At 39.0% G+C, this 12817-nt stretch overlaps 1 protein-coding gene across 1 annotated transcript in view; it reads left to right on the top strand.

Annotated features, from left to right (window-relative positions):
• slc8a4b (solute carrier family 8 member 4b) overlaps positions 1-6126 on the top strand; it is a 91528-nt gene extending 85402 nt beyond the window's left edge. The window contains exon 10 of the mRNA XM_036596760.1: positions 3389-6126. Within this exon, the coding sequence (XP_036452653.1) occupies positions 3389-3768 (380 nt within the window). The 3' untranslated portion in view covers positions 3769-6126. The remainder of the gene's footprint in view (positions 1-3388) is intronic.
• The last annotated feature ends 6691 nt before the right edge of the window (positions 6127-12817 follow it).

The following is a 12817-nucleotide window of genomic DNA, read 5'->3' as shown; positions in this document are numbered from 1 at the left end:
AGACGACTTTGTAAGAAGGTGTTTTATCATCCTGGAAGTACTCTTTAGAAGATGGATAAGTTATGGCCATATAGACATGAACATGGACAGCGACAATACTCAACTGTCCAGTTTTGGTGAGCTTGTGCCCAATTTAGTCTTAGATTCTCTTTTTTACCTGATGAATGAAAACCATGGTCTTCTGCTCTCGTAGCCTGTTGGGCTCAAGGTTCAGTGGGTCATGCATCGAGTTACCGTTGCCTACCCAACAGCTCAAACAAGTCTGGCTAGCCTCCTCTGATCTCATCAACAAGGTTTCTCTGCCTACAGAAGCTGCTGCTCACTGCATACTTTTTGTTTTTTACATCATTTTGCGTAAACTCAAGAGATGGTCCCCAGAGGGATCAGCAGTTTCTGAAATGCTCAAACCACCCCAGTTGGCATTCACAGCTATGGTCAAAGTCCCTTCGATCAATTCTGATGTTTGATGGGAACATGATTGGATGTTGCAACGTCTCCTTAAATGGCGCTGCAGCAAATAAAAATCCAACTTCAGCCTATAGTCCCAGCCTAAACAACTTGAAGCCAGCTACTATAGTCTCTTGTTCAAATACAGGAACATGCAGTCACTGCTCCTCTGCATAATGATGAAAACAGGAAACAGCTTTCACTTTATATGTATGTGTTACCCTGCTTTCATGTGATTTTCAGGTTCAGGTTCAAGTAAAAATAATGTTAGTGAAATACTGAAAGTAATAAATACTTTGTGATGATGCTTATTTTATGCGCTCTTACAGCTGTCACAAAATGCACTGCTTTTTAAGTAGAAAACAGTCTTTCTTTAGGGTCAAATAAGACAAGTCATAAGTTGATTTGTTACAAGGATGAATGCACATTTGAGATTTCAGTGATGCAAAAACCATAGGCACTAATCTAGAGAGATGCTTGTCCCCTCAGAAGGCAGGGTCACTGCAAATCAATGCAAATTATTGTGAATGATCACCTTTATTGTGTATTTTTTCAACCTGGTGGGAGTGGTCTCTTCCAGGATGGTAATGTCCCCATTCACAGGACACAAAGGGTCACTGAGTATGAAAATGACATAAATCATGTGCTTTTGCAGTCACCAGATCTGAATCCTAATTGAACTTTTTATGAATTTAATAAGAGATTTTGGTGTGCTAGACAGCGCACTCCACCACTATCATCAAAACAGCAGTTGAGGGCATATGTTTTGGAATAATTGTGTTTCATCCCTCCTGTTCAGTCCCAGAGACTTATACAATCTACATAAGTAGCAAGAGAGCAAGTAGTGTAACTGCAATGACTGTATGTAGTGTATATTTATGTATATAATTATTTACATGCATTATACCAAACCTACACATTTATCTGTGAAACACACAGATACAGCATTAGTTAGAGACTCGTGTGTGTTGTAGGTGCGAGCTTGTGTTAAGGAGTGTTGACGTGAGACTTCCGTCACCTCGCTTTGTCTTAGGAAGTGTGCAATTAAAATTTCTTGTCTTACATACACTTACCAGCTCCATCTCTCCACAGCCACCTTTTCTCCACCATATCTAGCCTTTTCACCATCTTTCTTCTGCTCCCCATTCTTTTCTCCTCTGTCCTCTGCTTTCCTACTGCATTTTGTGTTCATTTCTTTACTCCATTCCGCCTTTTTTATTTTTTATTTATTTTATTTCAAATTTGGCTCTTGTTCTCATTTCTTTGCCAGTCACGGTTACTGACAGTTAAAATGTTGAATTGCTTTAACCTCTTGAACTGCATGATTTTACTGTTACTCATCCTGATAATTATTATTCAGGATGTAACTTGTGTTGCTACATTGGTAGCAACTGTTGAAAATCCCATTCAACCTAATGAGAAACTGTGGAAACAACTTTTTGTCAATATTCCTAAATTATTCACATTGGACAGCAGTGGTGAACATGAAGTAGGACATGCTGGAACGACATCCCTTTTAACCAATCACTGCCATCTGATGTCATCAGTGTGTGCCTTCTACTTCTCCCTGAGGCACTTGAAAATCCTCTAAATGCATTAGTCAGATTGAGTTTCAAATAATAAAATTAAGCGAAAGTATTCATTCATGTCCATTATCTTCATGTTGATTTTGGATTAAATTGCTGTAATAATGATCTTGGATCAACAGTGAATATGACAGTGATGTCTCTGAATCAACATTAGTAGATCTGTTTAGGATCAACATGGCATGGTGTCTCTGAATCAGCATTAACTAATCAAATCTAATCTAGGATCAGCCTGACAGATGTCCCTTAATCAACATTAGTAGATCTGCCCAGGATCAACATGGCAATGACTTCCCTGAATCAACATTAGAAGATCTGTTTAGAATCAACGTGGTGATGATGTTAATGAATCAGTATTAGTAGTTCTGTCCAGAATGAGCCTGACGATGTCCCTGAATCAACATTAGCAGATCTATCCAGGATCAACATGGTTGTGATGTCTATCACACGTTAGACACACAGACATAAACATTCACACACACACACACACACACACACACACTCACACCTAGGGGCAATTTAGCATTTTCAGTTAGCCTGACTGCGTGTCTTTGGACTGTGGGAGGAAACCCACACAGACATGAGGAAAACATGCAATCTCCACACAGAAAAGACTCTGGTTAACGGCCAGGGAATCAAACCCAGGCCCTTCTAAATATAGCAAATCTTTAAATATTTTCAACAATTGTGCTTAATTTTATGAAATAAAATGTGGACTAGTATTTAGCGACTGCATTTTAGAGAGAATTTTCAGGTACCTTGAGTAGAAGGCACACACTGGTGACATCAGATGGCAATGACTGATTAAAAGAAATGTTGTTTCAGGACCAGTAAAGGGAGACTGATCCAGGTGTTACTTCAAGAAATCACTGGACTACTATTAAGTTTTAGAGCCGCTACATAACATTGAAATTCCTTTTTAAAATCTAGCTATGCTACCAAGCTGGACTATGTTGTTGCAATTGAAACACGCTATGTTGTCTGAAAACAACAATAACCATGCTAACGTTACTTTGATTATATGAAAAAAATACTGTTTATGCTGCGTGACCTTTCTCACACTCATACAAAATAAATATCTTTTCAAATTATTTATTACACTCTAGATTTAAGGTATTTTGATCGAATTGTGCACTAACATTTCTTGTTATTCTTGGTGGAATTTTTGCCAGTGTTCTGTAAAGCTAGTCCAACCTCATAGAGTGTTACGAAGCATTGCATTTGTGAGTGGAGCATGAATAGGTCAACTGAAGTGTGGGCCCACATCTGCACCTTTAAGGATTAAAATGAATAAATGATTAATTAAACCATCACAACCTTGTACCCTCTTAATTCTTTCTGTATCTTCTCCACAGACACCTTTGCCAGTAAGGTCGCTGCCATACAGGACCAGTATGCCGACGCCTCCATCGGTAATGTAACGGGCAGTAATGCGGTCAACGTCTTCCTGGGCATCGGTGTGGCATGGACCATTGCTGCTGTGTACTGGCGCACTAAGGGCAAACCCTTCCAGGTGGATCCCGGCTCTCTGGCCTTCTCCGTCACACTCTTCACTGCCCTGTGCGTGGTGTGTGTCAGTGTGCTCCTGTACCGCCGGCGCCTCTCAGTGGCCGGAGGAGAACTCGGGGGCCCTCGGACTTGCAAACTGATTACCTCATTGGTCTTCATCATGCTTTGGCTTATCTACATTCTTCTGGCTTCTCTGGAAGCATACTGCCACATTCCTGGATTCTGAAAGAAAGAGAGATGAGAGAGAGAGAAAGACCCAGAGAAGGAACAGGAATAAGGTAGTGAAGGGACTTTAGGTCGACTTCTCGCAGTAGATCAGTATCTCCTGACACATTTTAGTCTTTCAAATGAACTATGAGTGTCTCTTCGGTTCCCACACTATAAACTTTTCCTCTCTCGTCCGTCCTCTCTGTTCTCTAGCAGTACCTTACTGTGGGTTCCTTTCTCCTTTTGCCTTACTGTAAGACCTCTAAAGTTGTCTTAAAATTGTCTCTGCACTCTTAAAAATAAAGGTTCCTAGATTGTTACTGGCTAGAACATACAATTCAAGGAAAATCCATTAATTTGTATACAACCTTTACATTATGTGGAGGTTCTTTAAACAAAGTTTCTTTAAACAAAGTGCTTCTTTGAGGAATTGTTCATTGAAAGGTTCTACAAAGAATCAAAATGGTTCTTCTGTGGTATCGCTCCCAAGAACCCTTTTTGGCACCTTTATTTTAAAGAGTGTACCAGTAACCAGTGAGCCTATAGAGTTTTCCCTCTTCTTCAACCACTCCGTCCTGTTTGAGCCAGTCTGAAGATCCGGTTTCTGAAAGTTACGTTTTTCTACTCCTTTTCAATAGTGTCAAGTGTTAAAAGTTGTTAAAAGTTGTTATCGTGTAATTGTAACAGTGATATTCTAGAGGATGTTTGGACCAAGACAGGTCAACAGCAACAAAGCGGAATTGAATAAAATGAAGGACTGTAAGTGTTCATGTGTGAAAGAGTTGAAGCCAATTTCAAGAAGGAATAACTTTCTGTAAAAAAAAAAGGAAAAATGATGTGAACGTGAAGAAATGGTGTAATACGGAATGAGAAGAAGCTGTTTTAGTGGAGGATTCCTTGACAGGAAGTTCTGATCCTGGACTCAGAAAGGAAAGGATAAAGGACCAATCAGAATGAGGACAATTTAGAAAATGGTAGTGATGGTGCTGAAGATTACGTAGACTGTAAAAAACTGTAAAGACTGGACAATGACGCTGCCCAGTCCCAGGCTATAAAAGGATATTCAGCAGAGCTTTCTGATGCACGTTCTGAATCTAAACACTAGTAAGCTGTGTGCTAAAGTGCAGTGAGAGTCAGGGAGCAATGTGTGTGATGGCATTTAGCGTGGGGGACGTCCACTTTTGTAACGTCGGAAAAAAAAAGGAAAAGTGTTACTATGGAAATGCTGGACGGGCATGGGAAATGACCTTTGCCACAGAAAAGCCCTGAAGTAGTCTGTGTGCTCAGAGCATGTACACAGTCTGTTCTCACTGGAGCGTTTTATGTGATCAAACGTTGCAGGTGTTATTACTATTAATGCTATTTTTATTTTGATATACTGATTACAATACTTGGTCGCTGTTGTCAGACTACAACCCCAATGTTACTGTATGTTACCCGTCGTCACTGTTTATGTTGTCCAGGTCAATGTTTGTGACAATTGGACTTACTGTGATTTGGGGAATCAGAGAATGATAGAGCAGGACCGAGAGGGAGACAGAAAGAGAAAGCTAGACAGAGAGAGAAAGTTACACTTCATCCTCCCTCTGTCTCTGTCTGCTGTATTTCTGCGTTTTAAGAGTGATTGACAGAATAGTCACATGCAAACGAGAAAAAAAGGAAAGAAGAGCAAGGAAAAAAAACTGGGAGAAGTGTGACAGATTTAGTACTCGTGCAGACGTTTAGCTATTCAGAGTAGCTGCCTCAGCCTAATACATTGTTTTGAGTGATGGGATGCGTATGCAGTGTATTTTTAGGACCTCCTGTTGCTAGGCGACCATTCCAGAGAGTCATTGTCTTGTCTGAGCCTGTTGATACTCTGTGTGTATGTATGCGTGTGTGTGTGTGTGCGTGTGTGTGTGTGTGCGTGTGTGTGTGTGCGTGCGTGTGTGTGTGTGTGTGGTAATTGCCTTTTAAGGTCACTACCTTTCTTTCCTGCAGTCTGCTCATTCCTTAGTCCTAATGAATTGAAGGCCAGCCCAGAAACATCCCAATGCAAAAACAACTGCTGTAATTGGATTCTATCAGCAGATAGCTGGAGTGTTTTCTGAATGAGAGAGAGCGAGAGCAAGAGTGGGGGAGGAGCTTCAGTGACGTTTGGAGATAAAGAATGGAGGGGATTAGTTGGGAGAGTGTTTCTGGATTAAGAGTCAGATAGGTGATTGTGGGAAATGTAGTTGTAGAGAATGGAAATGTAGTTTGTTGCTGTCATACCAAAACCTTGTAACCCTTGTAACGTTTTGTTTTATTGTTTCTTTTTTTATTTGTGCCATTTGAAAGCCAGCTGCCTTTTACATTGTATGATCATTTCATTATAATTTGACCAATAGAAATGCTCCAAAACTGCTTGCAAGAAAATCTCATTACATTAAAGGGACATTCCAGCCAAAACTAGCATTTAATACAGTCATATGCAAAAGACTAACACCTAATTACATGTTTTACAGGGAACAAACTTTAATATGTCATGTTATGTAATACTCTGTTGTGGGGTGGGCAATGTGATGATATTGTATCATTACCTTAATAAATAAAATCACATTATGATTTTCTCAGTATATTGAGATTATCGTAGTAACAACTGCATGTTTTACTACAAAGAGAATTTAATTAGTGCAGTTTGATTGGATTTAGTGCAGAGCAGTAAACAAAAGGTTGAATGAAAATGATTGTACTAATAATTTTGGATAGCAGTTTTTTAATGTGGCAGTTCTGTAGATGCTAATAAATACAGATGTGATATTCAGCAGTAACGTTAGCTATCTGACTTCCTGCATTCTCCAGCTTTCAAGCAGCCTATTCTCAAGCATCCTCCCCTAAGGTTCCTCCCACCTTCAAGATACATCATCCGAAGGAGGTTTTGTTAGTCCATAAACATAGGAATCTTGCTCTAGAGATTATGTTGGAAGCACTGTAGGGGCAAAGTAGGTCTGCTAACAACAGATATAGACATGGTTCAATTTGTCATTTTGGCCAGAGTGCCCCTTTAATGTACATTTTCTCTCTTCCTGTAAAATGACCGTTTTGGAGAGACAAGGTTTTGTTACCACAGTGATAAATTATGTTCTGTGTGCAAGGTAGTGTCTCTGCTGGCTGCTCTCCCAGTGTCCTGATCCAATCAGTGAAAGTGGTGTGTCTGGGTGTCACTGACTTTGTGTCTTGACAGGTAGAGAGAACAAGAGGGCACACACACACAAACACACACACACACACACACACATGGTTATCCATACACATTAACCTCACACACTCAACCAGTGTGTATCCTTTCGATACGTTTCTCAACACTGCCTCTCTCACTGTCTTTCTGCCATCAGAGCTCCCGACACACATGCACACAGAGACTCAGATTGCCATTCATTTATAAGTCATTATGCAGTATGAATATTTGCACAGTGGTACAAGTTGAATAATACTGAATTAGACCACTTGGTAAATCATCATGAACACTGTTGCAGTACATGTTTTTGTCATTTTTGCTCTGTATGTTCATTATGTCAGTGTATCGTTGCTGTCATAAGAAAACCTCTGAAATGGTACATTGTAACAAAGATTTGTTGTTTCAACTGTCAAAAGCATATAAGCACGTGTGTTATTGCGAATAGGATCATGGCTGTAATTTGGACACAGTACTGTGGATCATCACAACCATGATGTTATGTGCAATAACACACTCCCTCTCATGTTTTATTGGTTTTATACAAAAGTTCTGCAAAATGAAAAAAAGTAAAGCAGATAAGCCCCGAATATTGCATCAAATGCGGTTTAATACTGTAGTTTGAAACAGTGCCCCTCTGCGTTACAGAAAGAGCCATAAAACTGTCGCAATAACAGGTTTAGCTCAGCTTTTTCAATACTTGCCAGATTAACCTGAATGTGGTTTTGTTCCAGCCAGACTGTAAAACATTTCACAGCTCATCTTGTTCACCAAAACATGTTCTGTTAGTTTCCGGCTAACTCTAGATTGTTTAGTTGTTTTTTTTCACAGCTGCCGACCAAAAAGTTTGATTAGGAGCAACAACAGATTCAGAATATGATGTAGGCCTGCCCCACACTTTTATTCAGAATCTGATTAAACCGGCTGCAGATCAATACTATCTTATAGAAGTTATGTAGTGCATTCACTTCATGTGTTTATACAAAAGTAGAAACTTAATAACAGCCAAAGCATGAAGCAAGTGGTTACTTAGCAACTGGTGTTCAGCATAGTAATACGCTGTTTTACATCATGTACTTTTGTACTGTACTAGCCAACTTTAGTGCAAGTAGTGTGTTCACATTGGAAAATGAAATGGGATGTAGTGCACTGCTAGTATCCGGATGGTGTCCACATTGCAAAGTGGATGTGCATATATGTAGCAGAAGAGCAGAGCCAGGAAAGGCCACTGCAGTTTAATATTTCAAAAGCGAAAAAGATGTCTTTGTATTTGCTTGAAACTGCGTTTTTGTGTAACATTGTTTTTGTTAGACTTTTGCATTACACAGCAGAGGATTTCAAAATGTCATAATGGAAACTGGGCACTTAGGTTATTGCTAGTGTAAGCTACCTACTAATCTAGATGCAATGATGTGCGGTACAACGCGGTAATTTGTAATTTGCATTCAGTGCAAAACCTTAGTGTTTGATTTGAGACAATAATATACCTCAAAAATCAAGGCACTAGAAGGAGATGAACATAGTATATAGTGAAAAAACACAGTGCACAGTTCCCAAATTGAGACACACAAATAGCAGCATGGGTAAAGTACTCCTCAAACAATCAGACTGAGCTGTCAGAACTGACCAATCTGTCAATTCTGTCAACATATTGTAGCGTTCACTGCTGTTCAAAAAGACCCAGGTTTTGCACAAGTTGTGGTGCTTTATTAACCAGCTGTTATTGGCCACAGCCACACCATACATAAGCTCAGCTCTAACCTCCTAGCTCACGTCTTACATCTCAACTGATACCAGTACTCAGTTCTTCCTGATCTACACATAAACACAGCCAGTTGGCTAGCCCCACCTTCACTATAAGAGTCCTTATAGAATAATCCAGTGTAATTACTGTGGAAGAATTAATCTAGAATTAACATGTAAACAACATTTCTTGAACACCCTACATCAGCCAATTTACAGTAGCCAAGTTACTTAAGTTAAATATTGTAATATTTTAAGTTCTTTTTTTTCCTTACAGTGTAACTTTTCAGGAGAAGCTATTTGGACTATGTCTGTTGGTCATTTTATCATGAAATGTCCACACAATGGAAACGGGAGGTGGTGTTTTCATTTGATGTAGAAGAAAAGAAAAAAAATTAGGCATGTCAGGTTTTCATATGACAGTGACATTATGTCAGTATTTGTTATATCAGTGCTTTAGTTTTTTATGTGTGCTGGGTGGGGGAGGGAGATATGTATTTGCATGTTGAACCAATGCTTAGATCTTTACGTCTGATGATGTTGAGTATATGAAAAAAGCAAACGTCCCCATGAAACAGCCCCCAGTATTTGTGTGCGAGTGTGTGTGTGTGTGTGTTTGTTTTAGTCTTGTCTGTCTGTACTTCAGTGTGTCTGCGTGTGTGACTGTTGTTTTTGTGCATTTCTTCACTCTGTCTTGTTCTTTTAAGTGTATTTTATCATTTTTGCTTTTAACCCCACCGTTTTTTTAAAGAATTCTTCTTTTAATCACAGCACGTCGCCCTGCTCCCTCTGAGGAATCACCAAGTGCTTTCCATCCGCATGAACGATCTCATTAATAATCTCTACATTTGATTTGTATTGTTATGTCATTTGATAGAGATTAGCTCTTACTCTGAGGTTGAGGGTGTGTGGAGGTGTGTGTGGGGGTCATTTAGAGAGCCTGCGTGCACTCAGCATTTGCATGTTTCATCCTCCTTCATGACTCTATCCAATGAAATGTGGTTTTAGGAAATGTCTCAAGATATTTTTAAACATGCTTTTTTCTTTCATTAAATCCATATTAAACTTTGAAACAGCTGATGACGATGATGTGTACTGTGATTTGTAGATGCATTTCAGCCAAGACATATAAATAATTTTACATTTTAAGAGAGTTCTGAGAGACATTCTGAGAGACAGTCAAAAAGGCAGGAGAGTAAAAAGAGAGAGAGAGAGAGAGAGAGAGAGAGAGAGAGAGAGAGAGAGAAACAAAAAGACAGGAGAGAAAAAAGTGAAGGAGAGAAAGAAAGACAGAGGCAGAGAAAGAGAGACAGATAGAGAAAAGAGGGAGACAAAAAGATAGGAAAAAGAAAGAAGAAAGAGAGGAGAAAGAAAGACAGGGACTGGGAGAGAGAGAGAGAGAGAGAGAGAGAGAGAGAGAGACACTGACAAAATGAGAGTAAAAGAGGAGGAAGAAAAAAGTGACAAAAGAGAATGGGAGAAAAATAGAGAGGAAAAACAGAGAGAGAGAGAAACAAAAATACAGGTGAGAAAAAAGTGAAAGAGAGAAAGAAAGAGGCAGAGAGAGAGATGGACAGAGACAAGAGGGAGACAAAATAAGAGGAAAGACAGAGATGAGAAAGAGAGAGAGACCGAAGGAGAGTGAAAGCGAGAAGGAAGAAAAAAGCGACAGAGAAGAGAAAGGGAGTGATATAGAACGCAGAAACACAGAGAGAGAGAGAGAGAGAGAGAGAGAGAGAGAGAGAGAGAGATTGTGTATGTGTATCTATGTTGATTTGAGCGAAGTTAAGTCTGACAGTGCGGCGCCTGCTGTTCTCCCGCCACTCTGTCACTTGTCCACTGGAGAGGAACGACAGAACAAGAGAAGAAAGAGAGAAGGAAAAACAGTGTCTCCCTGGAGGGGGAACAGAAACGGAGGGAGAAAGAGAAAGAAGCACAAGCTTCTGTGCATAACTCATGAAGGAGAGAGCGGGTGTGGCCAACAGAGTGAATGAATGAGTGAATGTGGAGACACCTGAGTGCACAGTAGAAGAAAAAACACAAGAAAGATTCTCACTGAAAAAAGTATTAAACTTAATTAAATCAGACGTGTGCATCTTTTCCATACTGATACAATGTGTTAGATAATTGTTGCCAAGAGTAAGTAAACTGTAAATCATAATTGTGGACCATGTGCTGTGTTATTGATGAAGAAATGGTGCACATATTTAAATCAAGTAAATTTAATGAATCACTTTTTTCAATAAGATTTCATTTGAAGGCTGCCTACATGAGGACTTGATAACACCTGCATAAGTACTGAATACCTTTTAAAAAGCAATAATTTGAGCACTTATAAACAGCTGATGTCAGTATTTGTGTTTCCCTAACAAAGCTGTTACAGTAAATGTATTAGCACTTACCAGTGGACATTAAAATCATTCATAAAACTGACATATGACTCATAACTGGTGTCTGCTGTAAAACGCAATGTGTTATCTTGTGGTTACTGTCATGAGCTGTTCGTGAATAGTGAAGTGCTGCTTTTGAAATGTCTTATTAAATGCGTAGCTATGTGTTAAGAGGTCTCCATGTAGGTAGCTTTCAAATACAGCGTTGCTCTTTCTTCAGTGTGAGCCTCATCTGCAATGTCAAAGCAGTCTTGGAGTTAATGTGGAATCACTGAATGCAGCTGGATCAATATGAGTCAATCTGAGAGAAGCTCAGACAGCAGGCTGTAATGCTCCGATTTGTTTTCTCATGTAGCCTGATCAGATTTGGGTGTTTAGACAAGCTGCCAGCTTGAGGCCATTCGCCAAGATGCATTCAACAATGGATCAAATTCAGAATGGAAATAAAGATCAGATTCTGTTTGCTCAAACCTCAAAGAACAAATGGCAAAGGACAGCTTGTGTAATTCTAGGGCTAATGTTAAAGAATGTGGCCATTAAGCTGCATGTCCTCTCACGAGCTGAAAGACTGAACGGTCAGTCAAGTATGGATTGTAGGTCATGGCCTTCAGAATGATGCCTTAACCCTTTTAACCCCAAGGACGTCACTGTACATGGGCTCACATTTCAATAACTCACTCGCAGAACTACATAATGTTGCTTTATAGAAGAAGGAAAAAACAGTAGGCCTCGATAAGAAAAAAATTCTACTTAAAAATCAGTTTTTACAAACATTCTGACATTTACCAATGTTTTCTTATGTGGGATTTGTTCTTAGGTACACACTTAGAAATAAAGGTATGAAACTGTCACTGGGGCAGTACCCCTCTTGTCACTGGGGTGGTTCCCTCAAGGGTACATCTCAGTACCTTTAGTCAGAGTAACATAATTGTATCATAATCCATTGAAATTATATTTTCTAAGTTGTATTAACTCTCCACACACCCGTCTCACCTCCAGACTTTTTATTTTATTGTTCTGTTTTAAAACATTAGGTTAGGAAAAGGTACAAATATGTACTTTTCACCTGGACAAACCTATTTAATGTATACAATTAGACCTTAAAACCACTGCTGTACCTTTGAGGGAACATATATATTGTTTGTACCTTGATGAATGAAAAATGTACCTGCACAGAACCTTTATTCCTAACAGTGTACGAACAGAATTTACACACAAGAGCACACAGGTGTGAACAATTAGGCAGTTTAAGAACACGTCATGAATCTGACGTAGACTTTCTCTTACAACCTTTCTCAAGAACAAATTTAAGAAAAAGCTTGATAGATAATGATGAATCTCACATTTTCATTCATATTTAGTTTAAGGCCCCTTCTATCAATACAATGTTCATTACTCACCAATGTAGATAATTAATTAATGACGTCAGCTTGTGTTTACTGACATAAAATGTTTATAAATTTTCAAGAATTGCTTTATAAATACATGATTTAATGCTTATGCATGTGTTATGAAGTCTCTATATAGGTAGCTGTCAAATAAAGTGTTACCTGTAGTGATTAAAGTGTTCAGTTTGTTTAAGAGCTGTTAAACTGTCTAATCTGTAAGAGCTCTGCAGAATTAAGACATTTACACATAAACACAGAAACACATAAAATATTGACAATTTAATTGAAACTTGACCTCAAAATCAAAAGACTGAAGACATTGTTACACCTGTAAGCAGCTACCCAATAATT

The sequence above is a fragment of the Colossoma macropomum genome, unplaced genomic scaffold (assembly GCF_904425465.1).
Source record: "Colossoma macropomum unplaced genomic scaffold, Colossoma_macropomum, whole genome shotgun sequence".
NCBI lineage: Eukaryota > Metazoa > Chordata > Actinopteri > Characiformes > Serrasalmidae > Colossoma > Colossoma macropomum.
Note: the sequence above shows the minus strand (reverse complement) of the source record. Positions and strands in the feature narration are given on the sequence as shown.